Below are 22,345 nucleotides of genomic sequence, written 5' to 3' on the forward strand. Positions count from 1 at the left end.
TGTGTGTTTTATAGTGGGCTGGGCAGCTTTAAACCACTCATCAGTGATTAGGCAATGCAGTTGTTTGGTAAAAATTGGTTTCAATTGCTCTTTAAGTCTTCTTAGGCAAAGGGTTCACTTACTTATTTTCCCCCTTCTGTCATTGTTTGCATGCTACCCTCATTAAAATATGAAAACCTATAAATGTTTGGGTGGTTTTAGTTAAAGCAGACACTGTTTTTTCATCTGTGTGATTTTGACAAAGATTACCTCACATTCTATGGTGGTTTTAAGCAGAAATGTGAGAAATTCCAAAGGGTTCAGATACTTTTTCCGTAACACTCTAGCTCTAAACTTAAGTACAAATGCATACATAAACATATATTAGCTGAAACAACTTACAGCCTTATGTGGGCCAAATTTTTAAAGGGTTTATTCCGACCTACGTAGAAATTCAGTTTACGTCGCCGGCGTAGGAACGGAACTCTTTCGTAACCTGGGGACTATTTGTATTTTCTTGACTTGCCAACCCTTCCACGTTAAATGCATTGGTCGTCCCTCAGTCTTTCTTTTCAGTGTGGCCTTTCATGTACAGTTGCAGTTGGTTCTCCTAACTTTCTTTGTTCTGCCTCAAACCATAATACTCCTCAATGAGCCTCCACACCCCCCTGTGCGCACCCGGCAGCATCTCGCCGCTCAGAGCTGCATGCAAATTCTGGCGACGGCGTCCACACAGTGTACAGTTCGATAACTTTTTATCAGCAAGCTCCCTATGAATGTTTCCGAGGGTTCGCAAACAAGTCAGTATTAGCCGACATTCCCTGCCACGCTCACGTTTGAGTTGTTCATCATTGTTGCCTTTTTTGTTTTTACGTATCATATCCAGGATCAAACCTTTGCCTCGGTTTTACAACTGCGGTTTGGAGGATATACGGTGAGGAGCAGAAGTTTTTGAACCAATTGTGATTTTGCAAGTTCACCTATTTAGAAAATTGGTAGAGGTCTGAATAAGGTCTGAGAGCTGAATGCACAGTTTCAAAGGCTACTGTCAGTAGAACACTAGGGTGTAATGGTTAAAAATCATGCCTTGCTCAGAAGGTCGAAGCCAGTACATGTGAAGACCCGTCTGAAGTTAGCCAGGGACCACCTGAAAGATGCAGAAGGGTCATGGGAGAAAGTCATGTTGTCGGATGAGATCAAGGTCGCAACTTTTTGGTACAAACTTTCATGAAGGATGAGTACAATCCAAAGAACACCATCCCCACTGTGAAGTACAGAGGTTGAAACCTCATGCTTTGGGGCTGCTTTTTGGCAAAGTGCATAGGACGACTGTACTGTATAAACCAGAGGATGAATGGTGAAATGTATCGTCAGATTTTGAGCCACAATTGCCTTCCCTCACTCAGAGACTTGAAGATGAGTCGTGGCTGGATCTTCCAACATGACAATGATCCGAAGCGCGGAATGGGCCAAAATCCCTGTTTCCATATATGAAAACCTGGTAAAGAACTACAGAAAGTGTCTGATCTCTATATGTGTGAAAAAAGGGATATAGTGTTTGGAGGAAGAAGAATGATGAGTACCATCCCAAGAACACCATCCCTACTGTGAAGCATGGGGGTGGTTGCATCATGCTTTGAGGGCACTAAATTCGGCACTAAATATTAGCTCTGATTTTCTCAGGGGTATAAATACTTATGAACCGCAGTAAATTACAAATAAATTATTAAAAAAACCTGACAGTGTGAGTTCCGGATTGATTATTCTGTCTCACCGGAGTCCTGCGGTGCTACGGTATCGTCGTGGCAAGGCGGGATTCTGACTTAGGCGTTCAGTCATAGTCCCACAGATGGTAGCCCCGCACCATTGGCTCCTCAGCCAAGCATCCAGAGGGGAGACCTCCAACTCTCACTGGAATGGTTCACAGCCGATTTTGAAGCACCTCCAAATCTGAGACCCTGGTCCTCAGCTGGAAAAGGGTGGCGTGCCATCTCTGGGTTGGGGATGAGATCCTGCCCCAAGTGGAGTAGTTCAAGTATCTGAGGTCTTGTTCACGAGTGAGGGTAGGAAGGACCGGGAGATTGACAAGCAGATCGGTGCAGCGTCTGCAGTGATGCGGACTCTGCACCGGTCTGTAGTGGTGAAGATGGAGCTGAGCCAAAAGGCGAACCTCTCGGTGTCGAGCCGCTACTCCTCCGCGTTGAAAGGAGCCAGTCGAGGTGGCTCGGGCTTATGGTTTGGAAGCCTCCCGGACGCCTCCCTGGAGAGGTGTTCCGGGCATGTCCCACCGGCGGGAGGCCCCGGGGACAACCCAGGACACACTGGAGAGACCATGTCTCTCTGTTTGCCTTGGGATCCCGCCGGAGGAGCTGGTTGAAGCAGCAAGGTGGGATTCTGACTTAGAGATGTTCAGTCATAATCGCACAATTGGCTTCTCAACCAAGCATCCAGAGTGGAGACCACCAACTCTCACTGGAGTGGTCCGCAGCCGAGTGTGAAGGGGCTGGGATGAAAATCAGCACCTCCAAATCCGAGTTGTGTGTAGAGTGCCCTCGGCGGGTTAGGGATGAGATCCTGCCCCAAATGGAGGAGTTCAAGTATCTTGGGGTCTTGTTCACGAGTGAGGGTAGGAGGGAGCGGGAGATTGACAGGTGGATCGGTGCAGTGTCTGCAATGATGCGGACTCTGCACCGGTCTGTAGTGGTGAAGGAGCTGAGCCAAAGGGCGAACCTCTGGATTTACCAGTCGATCTACGTTCCAACACTCACCTGTGGTCACAAGCTGTGGGTCGTGACCCAAAGAACAAGCAGCCGAAATGGGTTTCCTCCGCAGGGTGTCCGGGCTCTCCCTTAGAGATGGGGTGAGAAGCTCGGTCATCCGGGAGGGACTGTTGAGCCGCTACTCCGCCGCGTTGAGAGCAGCAAGTTGAGGTGGCCCAGGCATCTGGTTTGGATGCTTCCTGGACGCCTCCCTTGAGAGGTGTTCCTGGCATGTCCCACTGGTGGAAGGCCCTAGGGACGACCCAGGACCTTGTCTCTCGGCTGGCTTGTGAACGCCTTGGGATCCCGCTGGTTGAAGTGACTGGGGAGAGGGAAGTCTGAGGTTCCCTGCTAAAGCTGATGCCCCCGCGACCCGATTCCGGATTAAGCGGCAGATGATGGATGGATAGATTATGTCTCTATGAATGGAAATCCATCTATGATTGAAATTTCAGACCTCGACCAATTTTCTAAGTGGGTGAACTTGCAAAAATCACAAGGGGCGCATAAACTTCTGCCCCTCACTGTACATTAAAAAAAGTCCAGTAATTATAATTACAGGGTAATTACAATTACATTGTAATTACACAGTAATTACACAGTAATTACATTGTTATATATGATGAAATAAGAAAAATGCCTTATTGAAAGCTCCAAAGTGAATGAAAAAGGATGAAAACGCTCCCCACACCCCCCCCCACACAAAAAAAAAATAACACAAGCACTTTGCTTTGTTTGTCCTTTTGTAATCTTTTGTCAGCGCAGACATCAAATGTTGGCCGGCAATGAAAGTATTTACAAAAAAAAAAAGATGCATCTCCTTTTGTTTGTTTTTTTTCTTTCTTTCTTTGTAATAAAACCAAATCCAATATGAAAAAAAAAACGCCTTCTCAATATTTTTTTTGTCTGAACGGCCGAGAATAAAATGACCCATTGACTGCGTTGGACGTATTTTATTTGCTCCCCCCCCCCCCGAAAGGCTCTCGCGTACTCTTTCTCGTAAAGTATTTGACCTTTATCGAAATAAGCGAGGATGTGTGTGCGTAAATGTAGGTGTTCCAGCTTCTTCATATTGAGGAAGTGAAAATGGAGAGGGCGGCTTAAGTCTGAGTGTGCGTTGCTGACGGGAGGGAAATAAGGGGGAGGGGGGCAGGCTTATTTGAAAATGTCCCGAGGAAATGAAAAAAGGATCAAAATGGTGACTTTCTGCAACATGTGGCGTGCCCGAGTTTGCCGTGCGGCCAGGCCACAAAAACGACTTTGAAACCGCGGCTGGAAATAAACACACTTGTTTGGGTTGCGCAAGAGCGGCGGCGGCGGCCATCGTGGCTGGCACGCCGGCCGGCCCGTGATTCTCCATTAGCGTACTTGCCGCACGGGGAAAAACATGATTGGAATGTTCCTTCTCATGGGCTTCCAAGTTATTATGCGTATCGGACTGCCAGAAGGATGGAAAAATTCGGATGTTATTGCGAGTATTTATGCGCGTATACAGAATTGAGCTTAAATGTTCGTTTGTGTTTGAGTTTTTAGAAAAAGGAGAAAAACAAAAACTCATGGTGTGGTCTCTGGCGTCTCTGTCATTTCCCTCAAAAAGAGCCAGGAAAAGAAAGAGAAGGGACGACTATAAAAAAAGATGAAACAGTTCAATTTGACGTTGGAAAAAAAGAGCGAAAACAATTCACGTCCCAGCGATGTGGAAAAAGTTTCCAGTTTGTCGACGGCTTCCCGTTTCCGTATCCCCAAAACAGCGTCCGTATGCAGGCGCTGGAGAAAAGCTTCAAGGTGGGGTGGCCCCCCGCCCGGGGGGGCCCTCAGTTGACTTTGAAGATGCTGAAGACGTGAGGCGAGGCCGAAGGGTTGCCCACCGTGTGCAGGCGGAAGGAAGGGCCGGTGACGGCGTGCAGTCGGGCGCCTTTGTCCAGGCGCAGGAGCCCAGAGACCTGGCAGGGCTTGAGGAAGTGCGACGGGTGCGGGCCCGCCGACGGCGTGGTCCCGTAGCCCTCCATGCACTGCAGCTTCTGAGGCCTCTGGCCGCCCGTCACCACGTCAAGTTTAACGTACTGCGACTCCTGCTCGTTGAACAGAACCTGCGGAAGACAAAGAGCTGCAGTACTACAGTGCTAGCACCCCTGCAATTCTGTCAGATAATGCTCAATTTCTGCTTGAAAATGATTACAATTACAAATGCTTTGGTCGTAATATCTTTATTTATTAAGCTTGCAATGAAAAAACACAAAAGAGAATGAAAAAAAAATGAAATCATTATCATTTTACACAAAAGTCCAAAAATGGGCAGGACAAAAGTATTGGCACCCATAGCCTAATACTTGGTAGCACAACCTTTAGACGAAATACATTCTGCAACGACATGGAACTGCTCAATTGGTCACTGAGTCCCCTGGACAAGATCTTTTCTACAATGCGATCAGAACCTGGACAACGCGCCTGCCCGAGAAACACTTTCAAGTCTGGATATGTGGAGGATAGCTGGGGTAGATGGGAAGTGGAAGACATCGAGGATGTTTATCCTTTTGTTGTGCTGCTGGCTGTGATTGTTCTGCAGGGGCTTTGAGCACACTTGACTCGTCGGAACATCATCAAAGTGTCGGATAGCCAATAGAGATCGGAGGAATTGGAAACTACTGCGGTCAATGCTATCGCTGGAGTTAATGTCAGCCTCAACAACTTACTACGAAGCTGCGCAACGTTGAGATGAATGTTCGTCGGAAGGCAGCAAGGAATGAAAACCGCGACGAGGATTAAGTTGAGGAAAGGGGGTGGCGGACACGGCCTGGCATCGGTCCTCAGCTATTCCCTATCTTCTGGATCGAATCAATTGAATAAACTAACCACTGAATTATGAACTAATCTCCTGGATTTAATCGACATAACGAACAAATAGCCGCAATCGACAATAACTATTGGGAAAATGAACAATCAAGTGGGATGGTAAAAAAAAAAAAAAAAAAAAAAATAGTGTTTCTATGGGATTCAGGTCTTGCTAGAAGTCTCCAGTGCTTTCTCACAAAACATTTTCCAGTGCTTTTTGAAGTGTGTTTTGGGTCATTGTCCTGCTAGAAGACCCATGACCTCTGAAGGAAACCTAGATTTCTCACAGTGGGTCCTACATTATGCTGCAAAATTTGTTGGTAATCTTCAGACTTCATAATGCCTCGCATACAGTCAAGCAGTCCAGTGCCAGAGGTAGCAAAGCAACCCCAAAACATATTGGAACATCCACCATGTTTGGCTGTGGGGACCGTGTTCTTTTCTTTGAAGGTCTCGTTTTTTTTCTTGTAAACTCTATGTTAATGCCTTTTCCCAAAAACCCATCTGACCAGAGAACATTCTTTCAAAGCATTTTTGGCCTTCTCCAGCCTGGCTTTTTTATGTCTCTGGGTCAGAGGTGAGTTCCTCCTTGGTATCCTACCGTAGAGGCCCTTTGCATCCAGGCGCCGACAGATAGTACGGGTTGACACTGTTGTACCTTTGGACTGCGAGACAGCTTGAACTTGTTTGGATGTTAGTGGAGGTTCTTTTTCCACCATCTGCACCATCTTTCGTTGAAATCTCTCGTCAATTTTTGTTTTCCGTTCACATCTAGGGAGGTTAACCACAGTGCCATGGGCTTTACACTTGTTGATGACAGTGCACACGGTAGACCCAGGAACATTCAGGTCTTTGGAGATGGACTTGTAGCCTTGAGATTGCCCAATTTTGCTTCTCAAGTCCTTGTCGGAATGATAAGGGACTCTATGGTAGGATACCCAGGAAGACCCCACTTCTGACCCAGAGACATAAAAAAGCCAGGCTGGAGTTTGCCAAAACTTACCTGAGGAAGACAAAAACTTTTTGGAAGAATGTTCTCTGGTCAGATGAGACAAAAGTAGACAGAGTTACCAGAAAAAAAAAGAACACGGTCCCCACAGTCAAACATGGCGGAGGTTCCCTGATGTTTTGGGGTTGCTTTGCTTCCTCTGGCACTGGAATGCTTGACCGTGTGCATGGCATTATGAAGTCTGAAGACTACAAACAAATTTTTCAGCGTAATGTAGGGCCCAGTCTGAGAAAGCTGGGTCTCCCCCAGAGGTCATGGGTCTTCCAGCAGGACAATGACCCAAAACAGAAAAGTGGATGCTGTCTAGCGCCAGGTTACGGAACTGTTGAGGCAGACCGCGACTATTGGCAAAACTTAAAGGGGATGTTTCGGCAAAGGGGGTGTGAGACATCAATAGAACCGTTATGCGCCAAGATAACAAATATTGATAAAGTTAACAAAAAAATCAATCACATTAATGAGCAATTATCGAAAATAGATCGAAAATGACGAACAATACCGAAAGTGTTCCGGAAACAGCCGAATGGGGCGGCGACGTCACGACAAGTGATTGAAAGTCGAGGCGGAGCTAGGTGCCATTGTTTTTTAACGACGAGAGAGTAGCGTTGGGGTTTGTTTGACCAAAACATCACAACAATGGTTCAAAACTGCTGTGCTATGTGGTGTACAAATAGTTGTTTATCGGAATATAGTATCCATGAGTTCCTGAACGCGAAAAAAAAAGCTGGACTACACAGAAAATGGGTAAAGTTCGTCCGTGCAAAGAGGGCTAATTTTCTAGACACAGCCTCCGGCACGCTTTTCTGTGGTGCGCATTTTCCAACTGAAAGCTTCTCGAACTATGGACAAGAGAAATCGGGTTTTGCTAAAAGATTGCTGCTCAAAGGAGATGCGGTGCCGACCATAGATGCACAGCCACCTAAATGTCCCGAGATATCAAGAGAGAGACGATGACTGCTAAAGGAGGCTAAAGCTACGCAAAGAAGGGAGCAGCCAAGCTTGAAATGGCCAGAGTGAGTACTCTTTTATAATTAATAAAAAAAAATGTCACGCCTTTGGATACAGGACTCGACACATGTATAAATGATCGTTCGTAAAATATATAGAACAAATCCTCTGATCCCGTTCATATTTGTGTCTGTTGGCAGAGCGAAAAGCTATGATAGCGCAATAAATTATAATTATTCTATGCATTCCTTTATTTTGCAGTCACGGTGTATCAGCTTCACAAAAAGAAATGCTAAACAAATCATTGGTGTTTCCCACACGATCTGCTGCCGATGTTTCATCAGTGTCATTGCTCCCCTCAATGACCGTTTCATTACGCTGCATTGGCGTTCGTTTGGGCTCAAATTGGTCACCTATAACACCGATTAAAGCTTTGCAACTCTCCTCGTCACCATTAGATGAACATTCGTTACGTCCTTCTACGTCGGATTCGTCGCTGAAACTAGAAACGAAATTGACTGCCATCATCGCCGCCATTCAGTATTAAAGCACTGAGCCTTTTTCTTGTTGAAGAAACAGCCCTCACTGCCAACTCTGAATTCTCTTTTATTGACAACGAGCGGTGTTTCTTCATGAGGGAACCTGGAATATGTGCAGGACGAACACAATGCATCAGCATAAACAGCTCAAAACACCCCTAATTCTCCCCACACTAGAAGGAATTATATTGATGCAGACAGGCGCTGCCCCCCTAGTGGCCGGTGGCACTCTCTTCACTTGACGTGACGTCACGCACACAATCTGCCAGATCTCGGGCGCCGGTCGTTTTAGCTTGACAATCGAGCCAAATTTCTCTCATTTTCTTGTGTGTAATTACACGAAGTGGCATGATATGAATACAAAAGGCATGCGTTTATGGATAAATGATGGAATATCAAAATTTTCCCAGGGCGCTACATCCCCTTTAAGGGACCTGAGATCTCGCCTACGCCATGAGTAGCGTAAATTTGACTGAAGACCAACCGTATTTGGACATATTAAATTACTTATTCGGCTTAATTTGATTATAATTTTCCTTTCCTTTCCCCAACACCCTTACCCTACCCCTCCCTTCTCCTTGGGAGACCCGCGCAGATGGCTGTATCTTTTGCCCTTGATCTGCTCTCAAGGCCGCTCGCAGGGCAAAATTGACAGTAGATTTCAATGAACGATTGTGCGGATGGTGGATAAAGAACCTCAACTGTCCTGCAGTCCTAGGGTATAACAGTGTGAACCCGTACTATCCGTTGGTGTCCGAATGAAAAGGGACTCTATAGTAGGATACCCAGGAAGACCCCACTTCTGACCCTGAGTCTGAAGACTACCAACAAATTTTTCAGCATAATGTAGGGCCCAGTGTGAGAAAGCTGGGTCTCCCTCAGAGGTCATGGGACAATGACCCAAAACGCACTAGAAAATGGTTTGAGAGAAAGCACTGGAGACTTCTAGCAATGAGTCCAGACCAGAACACCTGTGGAGAGATCTGAAAATGGCAATTTGGAGAAGGCAGCCTTCAAATCTCAGAGACCTGGAGGAGTTGGCCAAAGAAGAATGGTCTAAAATTCCTGCAGAACATTGTAGGAAACCCAATGATACTACCAAAGCATTTGTAATTGCAATCGTTTTCTGGGAGAAATTGAGCATTATCTGACAGAATTGCAGGGCTGCCAATACTTTTGGCCAGCAGTGTACTACGGAACGTACAAAAAAACCCTTGCGGGTAATCCTAATGTAAAAAATTCTGAACTCCCCTGAACTACCCTGCAGGTACCTGACAAAAGAGGAAGTAAACGCCCGGTTTCTCCACGATGAAGGTGCCTTCCTCCTTGTCGTAGCTGACCGCTTTGCTCATGTTGAGCACGCGCTCCTCCCAGCCTTTGATCACGCCGCCTTCTCCCACTGACATCACAGCAAGGGTCACTTCGGACAAGCAACTAGCGGCGTATCTCTCGGTCGGCTTACCTTGTTGCGAGGAGACTTTGGTGACTGCGGAGAGGGAAAGGAGAGTCATTAAGGCTTTTTTTGGGGGGGGGTGATGCTTTCTGCAGAAGCTAACGTGAGACGAGGCATCTGCCGGGCCACTTACTCTCGAAATGAGACGCCGCTTTCTTGCCGTTTCCGTGCTTCCCGCGCAGGGCCCCCCCTTTTTTGGGGGCAGACAGAACGTGAGCGCGACAAAGAAAACACCACTGCGGTCCCACATGCCAATCTGTCTCCCGACACGCCGCCCGTTTGCCGCCCATCTCGTCGGCCGCCGTCTTAACGCGTTTAGCAGATGGCCGAAGGATTTTCCGTCACGTGCTTTTCATAGATTTCCTCAAAACTGCTCTTTTCATCGCCGGAGCGTGCCGGCCGCTCGCGGGGGAGCCAAAATAGACAAAAGCATCCAATGTCAACAGAATAAGGGCGCTTTCACACTAGCACTGTTCGGAGTTCTTTTTCTTAGATAGTCCGCTTCGTTTTGTAAACGCGAACGCGCACCAGAACTCGAGTTCGGACCAAACAAACGAACTGTGGTCCGCTCAAAAATCGTGGGTCTCAATCTGCTTAAGGTGCACCTTGCTTCGCTTGTGAATGCAACTAGACGCTAACTCCATTTATGTCCAGCTTGGATCTTATACATCCATTCAAAAGTGAGATAAAAGTGAGAGGCCTAACAATGAAGGCATCACATGATGCATCTATTTAAATTAGCTATATTAGCCTACTATCAAAATGGCTAAATTGGCTACGAATACAGCCTTTACGATTACCGTATTTTCCGTACTACAAGGCGCACCTGAAAGCCTTTAATTTTCTCAAAAACACAGTGCTCCTTATAATCCGATTAGCCTTATATACAGTGTTGTTAATAACGGCGTTAGAATATAACGGCGTTATTTTTTTCAGTAGTGAGTAATCTAATTAATTACTTTTCTCATTTTGGCAACGCCATTACCATTACTGAGGCGGGAAAGGCGTGCGTTACTATGCTGGTGGACGCGAGAAAAGTCTGAGAGAGACGGACTCACGGAGACGAGAGAGCAGAGCAGGAGTGGGGAAGACGCCGCTGCAAACGCGATGCTAGGTAGCTCCAATAATGTAGCCGATAGCCTACAAACTACGCCTACATAATGCTACGGTAGAAATCATATATTGTAGAACTAGATACAAATGACAGACACGATGGCAATAGCAACATATCTAAAGAAGTAGTTAGTATACAGCCGCCATCTTAAAGCAGCACACCTCTTCGGAAAGCTCTGTTGTAGAGAACCTTCCTAGGGAACCTAAGTAACCTTTTATCTAAAATGCTCATAAATCGGCAAAATCTTGACTTAAATCTATCTATGAATGATGAAACAGTTTTAAAACTTACACGTCAAAAGTAGACAGAAGGGAACTCATGCAATAACGGAAGCAATTTTACTAACTTTAACGATTGATTCAGAACATTAAATGACTTCCACACATAGCAAAGGTTACTATCTAGTTATCGCAAGTTCCGCAATACCCCAGTGTCTAGTTAAGTTTAGGGTAAAGAATTGGGCTAGGGCCAATTGTCCCAAAAACCTTTTAAACTTCGCATTGTGGGACTTTTTTAAAAAAAATTTTTGAGAAAAAATTAAAAAAATAAAATAAAAATAAAAAATAAAATTGAAAAAAATTATCACCAGTTACTTTGCCAAGTAACTAATTACTTTTACATTCAGATAACCGAGTTACTAACGCAATTACTTTTTGGGATAAGTAAATTGTAACTGTAATCAATTACTTTTTTAAAGTAAGATTAACAACACTGCTTATATATGGATCAATATTAGTTCATCAGTTTGACATTCCGTTTAGCTCAGCTCTATCTTGTGGACGCATAACGCAACACCAACCACTACTACTACTACTTCTACTGCGCCTTATAATGCGGTCCGCCCTATACATATAAACGGATTTAAAATAGGTCATTCATTGAAGGTGCGCCTTATACTCCGATGTGCCTTATATATGGATCAATATTACTTAATCATGGGACAACATTCTGTATAGCTGCTACTTCTACTGCGCCTTATAATGCAGTGCGCCCGATACATAAAAATGGATTTAAAATAGGCCATTCATTGAAGGTGCGCCCTATACTCCAGTGTGCCTTATAAATGGATCAATATTAGTTCATCATGGCATGTTTAGCTCAGCTCCATCTTGTGAATGCATAACACAACGCCAACCACTACTTTTACTACGACTAGTAATGCGCCTTACAATGCAGTGCGCCCGATACATGAAAATGGATTTAAAATAGGCCATTCATGTAAGGTGCGCCTTATACTCCGATGTCCCTTATTTATTGATCAATATTAGTTCATCATCGCATGACATTCCGTTTAGCTCAGCTCCATCTTGTGGATGCATAACACAACGCCAACCTCTACTACTACTACTGCGCCTTATAATGCAGTGCACCCTATACATGGAAACGGTTTTAAACTAGGCCATTCATTGAAGGTGCGGCTTATACTCCTATGTGCCTTATATATGGATCAATATTAGGGCTGCAGCTATCGAATATTTTACTAATCGAGTAATCGACTTAAAATTTCATCGATTAAGCGAGTAATCGGATAAAACATTTTTTCTTAGGAAAAGAGCAATTATAAATATACATGAGAAAACAAGACATTTCATCTAATATTGAACATTTTCAGTCAATTAATGTCTTTATTTTCGATGTACATTGTTGAAAACAGCCAACAATTGCATCTCAGATGTGACTAGAATAAAAAATAAAAGACTAATTCACTGCTTTCACTCAAAAAACTTCAAGTTCTTATAAAAATATATGTATATTTCTTACCTAAAAATGTCATGACGCTTGATAACACACATCACTTAAAAGTTAGGTGTTTTTCCCACTTGGTTCAATTGAATTTCCATTTGTGTCAAGCTATTTTAAGGTTCTAAAAGTTTTAAGTTAGTCTAAACTGTAAGTCCTGATAGAATTTTTAGTTTTTTCTGTTTTCAATATAAATATATGATACCTGCTGTATTGGATCACATTAGGGACCAGTGCTACTCGTGGTTTTATCCAGCAATGACTACTAAGCTAAAATTGACAATTAGCAATATTAAGTTTTTATTTTACACCCTTATCACTCTACAGCGCTATGTTTTCACAGATTAAATAATACTGCTTTAACATGGTGTCTGTTTACTAATGCAGCCGACTCTGTCATTTCGCATCTTGTTATATATAAATGATATCTAAGAGACGCATCAGCCACTATCTGCTACCACCGTAGCATCAGACGCTACCTGCTACCAACGTCATGCGAGCGTAGATTTTAGCGGCTGTCGGCTGCAGGCAGGTATTTATTGCTTCGTCCTCTACGCACATGACGTCAGCGCGTTGTCTCGCATTAAAAGTAGTCGGGCAAAATGTGATGCTTAGAGCTGGAAAAATTAAACGATTCCTCGAGGTCAATAAAATTACTCGGGTCGGTTTTTAAACTCGAGTTACTCGAGTTGCTCGAGTATTCGTTTCAGCTCTAATCAATATTACTTAATCATGGCACAACATTCTGTATAGCTACTACTACTGCGCCTTATAATGCAGTGCGCACGATACATGAAAACGGATTTAAAGTAGGCCATTCGTTGAAGGTGCGCCTTATACTCCGATGTGCCTTATTAACTGATCAATATTAGTTCATCATGGCATGACGTTCCGTTTAGCTCAGCTCCATCTTGTGGATGCATACCACAACGCCAACCACTACTACTACTACTGCACCTTATAATGCAGTGCACCCTATGCATGAAAACGGTTCTAAAATTGGCCATTCATTAAAGGTGCGCCTTATACTCCGATGTGCCTTATAGATGGATTAATATTAGTTAATCATGGCACAACATTCCGTTTAGCTCAGCTCCATCTTGTGGATGCATAACGCAACGCCAACTACTACTACTACTACTACTACTACTGCTGCGCCTTATAATTCAATGCACCCTATATATGAAGACAGTTTTAAAGTAGGCCATTCACTGAAGGAGCGCCTTATACTCTGATGTGCCTTATATATGTATCAATTGTAGTTAATCATGGCACAATATTACATTTAACTACTACTACTGCGCCTTATAATGCAGTGCACCCTATAAATGAAACAAATTTAAAATAGGCCATTCATTGAAGCCTTATACTGCGACGCGCCTTATTGTGCAGAAAATACAGTAAATGTTTATTTTCTCTGCAGTGAATCCTATACTGACACACCGCGTGACTACTCTGTTTTACCTTGCTGCCTCAAAGTTAACTTCATTACAATTATAATGACTTAAAAGAATGTTTGTGTCATGTTTTTCCTCCTACAGAAACCATATTAAAACTAAAAATATATTTCCCTCCCTGATCTTTTTCTATTTTCAAATATTTTTGAAAAAGCTTCATGGAGCCATTAGGGCACCGCTAAAGGGCCGCATGGGGCTCTAGAACCACGGGGTGCTGACCCCTGGTCTAATGTGAAAGCGCCCTAAGAGAGCGAAATGAAGTGGTGGAAATTGGCAGACAGCTACAAACCACAAACTGGTAGCCGGGACTTCACTGAACCCTGAAATTGCCCCCAGTGGAGCCCAAATCTGTGACAATATATTCAAAAAGTCAGTCTCCTTAGTCGACGGATGAACTACGATTGTCGGATTTTTGCTAGGCCCATTTCCAGACCCGAGCAGGCGCTACACCGTCCCCCGGGCCATACGACGTGCACCCCATGCTCTCAAAGGCAAAAGGGCCGCTATAAATACCGACTAGATAGGTGGCTTTCAAAACATCAACCCCCCCGAAATCAATTTGAGTGCCTAAAAGCGTGCGACGAGGCTCGGTTCCCGAGCCAGCTGGTTTTCTGGGCCGCTCCGGTCAGACCTGTAATTTCTGCCACAGCCGTCCCAGCTGCCTACTGCTTCCTGTGTCGACTTTTAGCTGCGGCCGCGCCGGCTCGTGTGCGTGCATGAGTGTGCGCGTACCGTCTCGCTTGACTCTCTGGCCCACCAGGAGCTCTCTTTTCTCCAGAATCAGCTGCACGATGGCCTTCCTTTGCGTGTTGACCTGTGCAGAAAAGAAGGACGAGTGAACAAGTATCCCCAACTTGGAAGCGCTCCCCCAAGTTTGGCCTCACTCTCCGAGTCTTTCTGGGAAAGAGTTTGAAATGCTCGGCGGGGGTCGGACAGCTACCGTCTCTTTCCCCCCCGGGGCACGCTTTTTGTGCATGCCAACAACACTCAAGTCTGATTGGAAGCATTCAAAAAATGCTCACGTCATCATTTTTTGGTTTGTTTGTTTTTTTGCCTGGAGGTGTATTAAGGAAAAATTTGTTAGCATTTGTCACAGATGGCAACATGTCAGATTTTCATGTGAAGAGGTCAACATTGACCATTTCAGTGTATAGATGCAGCACGGGTTTAGGTTCGGGCTCAACATTGATAGGGACGATATAACAGCATAACATGCATGTACACTTTTTGCTAGGGACGGGAGATTAATAAGACCAAACAGATAAAAACGGGTCAGGGCTGCAAATCTCACGAATATGATCCTAATTAATTTATAGGCTAACTGATCATTGCACAATAAATCTGTATTGAGGAAGACACTATGCGTTCATGCGCTGGTCCTCATGGGAAACGCAGTCCTCAAAAAACTACTGCTTTTGTCCACCAGCTCCGCTAAAAATCGACCAAAACTGAAAAGGTACCAAGTGTTGGGTTAAGACCACATAAACAAAACAAAAACAAAAATTGGGTAGAAAGGGTTTAACCTTGGTTCACTACATTTCTCACAGTTTATTTAACGTTAACAGCAAAAAATACATACAAACTTCTCTCTAAGCAGCTATCTACTCGAGTTTGCAGGTTAGCAAATTCACACAGTTTAATGTTATGCAAACTCTGATGCAGGTTGTAGCAAAATTTCAGGAGCAAAATTAGTGGTGTGTTCCCCACCTACATAACATTGACATCTTTTTACACTACTTACAGAGGCTGCTGCTGGCTAAAAAAAAAACTAATATCCCTCCTTTTTGAAGGGGGCGAATGAGGCAGCATGTTGGTGACGTATTTTCGTTGGGTGTGTGTGTGGGGGGGAGGGGGTCAAGTCATCAGCCAATCAAATGCGAGTTTGGGGGGTGGACTAGCACATTCAGCAAGTGAAAAAGGGGTAAATATAAGTCTGAACATTATGAAAATAATTCACTTAATAATGGTAGGGTCAATTGTATTCTTATAACATATGGGAAGGCAATCTCAATTATCTATATAACTGAACTCATTATAACATGCAAATAAGGTTGATAAAAAGTTTGTGGGGGACAATTTGAGCATGCTGAAAAGTTGGTAGTGTGTCCTAGTTTGCAAACCTACGCCGTTGAGATGCAGCAGTAACATCCAAAATGGTATGAAGAAAGTATCTGAACCTTTTGGAATTTCTCACATTTCTGCTTAAAATCACCATCAAATGTGATCTTTGTCAAAATCACACAGATGAAAAAACAGTGTCTGCTTTAACTAAAACCACCCAAACATTTATAGGTTTTCATATTTTAATGGGGAAAGTATGCAAACAATGACAGAAGGGGGAAAAAATAAGTAAGTAAACCATCACGGTTAATATTTTGTGGGCCCCTTTGGCAGCAATAACTTCAACCAGACGCTTACTGTAGCTGCAGATCAGTCTGGCACCTCAATCCAGACTAATCTTGGCCCATTCTTCCCTACAAAACTGCTGTAGTTCAGTCCGATTCCTGCGATGTCTGCCATGAATCGCTATCTGTAGGTCATGCCACAGCATCTCAATGGGGTTCAAGTCTGGACTTTGACTTGGCCATTCTGAAGTTGATTTACTTCTATGTTTTGTTGTCATTGTCTTGCTGCAGCATCCATCCTCTTTTTCAGAGACGCATCCTGATAAACTTTTGAATGAATTGTTCCATTAATAATTGCAAATTGTCCAGGCCCTGAGGTAGCAAAACAGCCCCAAATCATGATGCTGCCTCCACCATGCTTCAGGGGAGAGTGAGGTATCAATGTTGGTGAGCTGTTCCATTTTTTCTACACACATGACATCGTGTGTTACTCCTAAATAATTCAACTTTGGCTTCATCTTTGCCAAAACTTTTGTTGAGTGTCCAAGTGTCTTTTTGCCAACATTAAACAACCAACAATGTTTTTTTTTAGACAGCAGTGGCTTCCTCCGTGGAGTCCTCCCATGAACACCATTCTTGGCCATAGTTTTCCATATAGTTGATGTGTGCTCAGAGATATTGGACTGTGCCAGTGATTTCTGTAAGTCTAGACACTCTAGGGTTCTTTTTGACCTCTGTGAGTATTCTGCGCTGAACTCTTGGTGTCAACATTGCCAAACTCTCTCCATTTGAAGACAACTTCTCTATCTGTCGATTCATGAACATCCAGACTTTTAGAGATGGTTTTGTATCCTTTCCCGGCTCTATACTAATCAACAGTCCTTGATCGCAGGTATTCAGACAGCTCTTTTGACCGAGCCATGATGCACGTCAGACAAAGCTTCTCATGAAGACATTTCTTACCAGGTGTGTGTTTTATAGTGGGCATGGCAGCTTAAATGTTTGTTAAAAATTGGTTTCAATTGCTCTTTAAGTCTCCTTAGGCAGAAGGGTCACTTACTTATTTTTCCCCTGTCTGTCATTGTTTGCATTGCTAACCTCATTAAAATATGAAAATCTATAAATGTTTGGGTGGTTTTAGTTAAAGCATACACTATATTCATCTCACATTTGGTGGTGATTTTATGCAAAAATGTGAGAAATTCCAAAAGGTTCAGATACTTTTTCATAACACTGTAGCTCTAAACTTAATTACAAATAGATACGCAAACATATATTAGCTGAAACAACTTACAGCCTTATGTGGGCTAAACCAGAACGCAGCTATCCTTTATCCATATGAGACGTCTGAGTGCTGCAGGTTTGTTCAAAGATGCTAAAATGTGAAATGTCAGAGCACCAAGCTAAGGAAATTTAGTTTTGCAGTTAGTAGAGGGGAAAAAAGCCAAACAATAATCAAATAATAATTTAAAAAACAAGAGCAACACACAGTTTACCGGAAAGACTCAAATTATTCTTTTTTTTTTTTGGGGTTTAACAAAAGACAATAAAAGCGTGGGTTGGAGAGTGGGAAGTGTGCATTTAAAAAACACCACACATCCCCCACGATGCTTCCCGTAACCGCATGCACGAGTTAAGTTGCATAACTACTTTAAGCGAAGGAGGAAAAAAAATAAGACAAAAAAAAAAGAGGGGAAAAAAAACGCCGTCGCTGATAATTTAGATGTTTTGGGTCCGACCTGCTCGAGGCGCTCCTGGAGGATGTGAAAGGACTGGGACAGGTCCCGCGTCTGGCGCCAGGTCCAAGCCGTGAAGAGCGCACTGCAGGCGGCCACTGACATGGCCAGCAGGGCCAGCGCAGCCCACAGCGCCCGGAGCCGGAGCTTGCGCCGCCGCGGGGCGATCCGATGCATGCTGAGTTCCGCTGACTCAGTGGCCGCCGCTCATCCCGCGGTGGTGCTGCGCCATCCGCTCCAGACTGGAGGCGCCCCCCCCCCCTCTGGCTGGATCAACACGCGTGGCCGGCTAAATGGTGCGTCGCATCCCAGCAACTGTTGCATCCGACGCTCAGCGTCTCGCTTCCCCCTTTGGGCTACTCTCGCTGGCCGCTAGTGGGGGGGAGCAAGGGGGGTCCCCCCTCTTCCTTCTAACGAGACTGCGCGCGCATGAGCACCAACTGGGGGGGCTCCCAAGTGGAGATCTGACAACGAGAGCCTAGTCCTCCCCCTTTTTTTTCTTTTTTTCATCAATTAATTTGACGCGATGAGTAACAGTTCCAGAAGTGACCACACGAGGGCGTCAGAATATAAGCTATGTTTTTTGTACAGTAATCCCTCTCTACTTCTGGCTCAACTCTCGCGCCCTCAGTGCATCGCGGATTTTTAAATCTTGTTCTAAATATCATATTATAAGAATAAAAGAGGTTATTTACATCTATGAATGTATGTACACTTACACACTCGCACACACATATACGTATTATATGAAACTTAATGAATAAAGTACCGTATTTTCCAGAATAATTGTTTTCTAATGTTTAAAAAAGGAAAATAACTTTTTAAAAAATTCACTCGCATATTCTAAACTTTTTAACAAATTACGTCACGATGAAAAAAAATTGTGTCTGTAAATAGGTCACAGATATATAACTCATAGCTATCGCTTAATTGTATTTTTTTTTTGTTACTGTTGCATTTCCCCCGATACTTTAGATGATAAATAATCGCTACAAAGAAAAAAAAAACTTATTTAAAAGTCATTAAAAAAAAAAAAAAAGTCCACGTCGGTGTGGTGAAATGCTGCCACCTGCCGCTCGTTGGGTAGCACCGCAAGCTTCCTAAAATTTATTAAACCAGACTAGGGGAAAATGTTAAACTGTGCTCATTGTGTTTATTTCAGTCTTTCACTCATAACAACTTCTGAATCTCATAACAAATATGACCACAAAAATAAAGCCTCCCACTATGGGGCGCCGTTTGTAAAGCAGCACATGCTGAAAATTACAACATTTTGTCATATTTAGCGCCACATAGTGTTTAAAATGTGTTGTAAAAATTTTAGTCACTTTTTTTTTGCACATTTACATTATTTAGCAACCTCAATGTTTATTTTTAAATAGTAAGTATTAGACTTAAATGTTTAAATCTAGAACTAAACATTTAATTTATATCTTTATAATTTAATATTAAATGTAAATCTAAATTTTATATATATATCTTAAATCAAAATGTTAGATATAAATCCTTAATCTAAATGTTAAATTCAAATCCTAAATATAAATCTTATATACAAATCCTTAATCTAAATGTTAAACCTAAATCCTAAATCAGAATCTTAAATATTAATCTTAAATACAAATCTTAAATATGCATCTTAAATTTAAATCTTATAAATCCTAAATGCAAATCTTTAACCCTTTATTGCCAAACGTATCACATTTGATACACCTAAAATTTCATGATTTTGAGACTAATTCAGAATTTTGAAAAAAAAAATGACGGATGCAAGTCAACACATCCATCTGCTGGTTCCATGGGGAAAAACAAACAGGATTTAGCAAGGGTTATAGATATCAGAGCGCTTATTACACATATTCATTTAGACTTTTCTTTTTACAAATTTGAAAAAAAAAAAAAAAAGTTTCATTAGGACCTTATTTTTCAAATTTTGGGATTATCTGACAATTGCTTCATGTTGCAGGTATTTAAGGGTTAAATATAAATCTTAAATCTAAATCATTTATGTTAAATCTAAATCCTAAATCTTGAAAGGGGTGAAACTAAATATTTATCTAATATGCAAATTCACATGACTGGTGACCGGAAGTAACAAAATAAAAGTTGGAGCAGCTCAGACTGTGTTTGCATATTAGCTAAATATTCAGTTTCACCCCTTTCAAGATTTAGGATTTAGCTTTAAGACATTTAGGATATATATTTAAGATTTACATTTAAATATAACATTTAAGATTTATTAGGGCTGACAAAATTATCGCATTAACGGGCGGTAATTAATTTTTTTCATTAATCACATTAAAATATTTGACGCAATTAACACACATGCCCCGCTCAAACAGATTAATATGACAGCACAGTGTCACGTCCACTTGTTACTTGTTTTTTGTCTCCCTCTGCTGGCGCTTTGGTGCGACTGATTTTATGGGTTTAAGCACCATGAGCATTGTGTAATTATTGACATCAACAATGGCGGGCTACTAGTTTATTTTTTGATTGAAAATTTGACAAATTTTATTAAAACGAAAACATTAAGAGGGGTTTCATATAACATTTCTATAACTTGTACTAACATTTATCTTTTAAGAACTACAAGTCTTTCTATCTATGGATCGCTTTAACAGAATGTTAATGTTAATGCCATCTTGTTGATTTATTGTTATAATAAACAAATACAGTACTTATGTACAGTATGTTGAATGTATATATCCGTCTTGTGTCTTATCTTTCCATTCCAACAATAATTTACAGAAAAATATGGCATATTTTGTAGATGGTTTGAATTGCGATTAATTACGATTAATTCATTTTTAAGCTGTGATTAACTCGATTAAAAATTTTAATCGTTTGACAGCCCTAAGGTTTATATTTAGGATTTATATTTGATTTACATTTAATATTTCGATTTAAGATTTAACATTTATATTTAAGATATACTGTATATTTAAGATATACAGTATAAATATATTTAATATTTTGATTTATATTTAAGATATAAATTAAATTAGGGCTGTCAAAGGATTAACATTTTTAATCAGTTAATTACAGCTTAAAAATTAATTAATTGTAATTAATCGCAATTCAAACCATCTATAAAATATGCCATATTTTTCTATAAATTGTTGTTGGCATTTTTTTGCCATGTGCAGAATTCATTTTGACATATGGCATTTTTTTTGCCATGTAGCAAAATTGATTTTGACATGTGGCATTTTTTCCCATGTGGCATTTGCTTGCCATGTGGCAAAATTAATTTTGCCATGTGGCAATTTTTTTGACATGTGGCAAAATTGATTTTGACATGTGGCATTTTTTTCCCATGTGGCATTTGTTTGCCATGTGGCAAAATTAATTTTGCCATGTGGAATTTTTTTTTTGTCATGTGGCAAAATTAATTTTGCCATGTGGCATTTGTTTTGCCATGTGGCATTTTTTGTCATGTGGCAAAATTAATTTTGCCATGTGGCATTTTTTTTGCCATGTGGCATTTTTTGTCATGTGGCATTTTTTTTTTGCCATGTAGCATTTTTTTGTCATGTGGCAAAATTAATTTTGCCATGTGGCATTTTTTTGCCATGTGGCAAAATTGATTTTGCCATGGAGCATTTTTTTTGCCATGTGGCAAAATTGATTATGCCAGGTGGCAAAAAAATGACACATGGCAGAATTAATTTTTTAATTTTTAATTAATTGTAATTAATCGCAATTCAAACCATCTATAAAATATGCCATATTTATCAGTAAATTATTGTTGGAATGGAAAGATAAGACACAAGATGGATATATACGTTCAACATACGGTACATAAGTACTATATTTATTTATTATAACAATAAATCAACCAGATGGCATTAACATTCTGTTAAAGCAATCCATGGATAGAAAGACTTGTAGTTCTTAAAAGATAAATGTTAGCACAAGTTATAGAAAATTTATATTAAAATCCCTCTTAATGTTTTCATTTTAATAAAATTTGTCGAATTTTCAATCAAAAAATAAACTAGTAGCCCGCCATTGTTGATGTCAATAATTACACAATGCTCATGGGTTGTCAGGCCCATAAAATCAGTCGCCAAGTGCCAGCAGAGGGCAACAAAACTCCCAAAAACACAAGTAACAAGTTGGCATTGCACTGTGCTGTCATTTTAATCAGTTTGAGCGGGGCATGTGCGTTAATTGCATCAAATATTTTAACGTAATTAATTTTAAAAAATTAGTACCGCCCGTTAACGCGATAATTTTGACAGCCCTAATGATTAAATATTTAGTTCTGGATTGAAACATTCAAGTCTAGTACTTATTATTTAAAAGTAAATATCTAATTTGCTAAATATTGTTGAAAATGTGCAAAAAAAAACATTTTAAACACCCTGCTGCGTTAAATGTGAGAAAATTTTGTCGTAATTTTCAGCATCTGCTGCTTTACAACTGGCGACC

General features: G+C 41.7%; 1 protein-coding gene across 2 annotated transcripts; it reads right to left on the bottom strand.

The window, feature by feature from the left end:
- Positions 1-179: 179 nt before the first annotated feature.
- Positions 180-18,356, bottom strand: tnfsf12 (TNF superfamily member 12). 2 transcript variants are annotated; one of them, XM_057853826.1, is made up of 6 exons: positions 17,915-18,356; positions 14,563-14,644; positions 9,653-9,709; positions 9,529-9,552; positions 9,338-9,465; positions 180-4,828 (listed from the first exon to the last, which is right to left on the bottom strand). In XM_057853826.1, the coding sequence occupies exons 1-6, from the start codon at positions 18,086-18,088 to the stop codon at positions 4,553-4,555; spliced, it is 741 nt and encodes a 246-aa protein (XP_057709809.1). In that variant the 5' UTR covers positions 18,089-18,356; the 3' UTR covers positions 180-4,552. The 2 variants fall into 2 exon arrangements, with proteins under 2 accessions (XP_057709809.1, XP_057709810.1); XM_057853827.1 differs by lacking the exon at positions 9,653-9,709.
- Between the last annotated feature and the right edge of the window lie 3,989 nt (positions 18,357-22,345).

This window comes from Corythoichthys intestinalis, chromosome 13, assembly GCF_030265065.1.
Source record: "Corythoichthys intestinalis isolate RoL2023-P3 chromosome 13, ASM3026506v1, whole genome shotgun sequence".
Taxonomy (NCBI): domain Eukaryota; kingdom Metazoa; phylum Chordata; class Actinopteri; order Syngnathiformes; family Syngnathidae; genus Corythoichthys; species Corythoichthys intestinalis.

Excerpts from the sequence above, each read along its gene's own strand:
- tnfsf12 (XM_057853826.1), bottom strand. The coding sequence starts at position 18,088 with ATGCATCGGATCGCCCCGCGGCGGCGCAAGCTCCGGCTCCGGGCGCTG. Across the intron at positions 9,710-14,562 it reads CCAGAGAGTCAAGCGAGACG|GGGGGGCCCTGCGCGGGAAG; the intron begins GTACGCGCACAC and ends CCCCCAAAAAAG. Across the intron at positions 4,829-9,337 it reads TTTACTTCCTCTTTTGTCAG|GTTCTGTTCAACGAGCAGGA; the intron begins GTACCTGCAGGG and ends TGTCTTCCGCAG.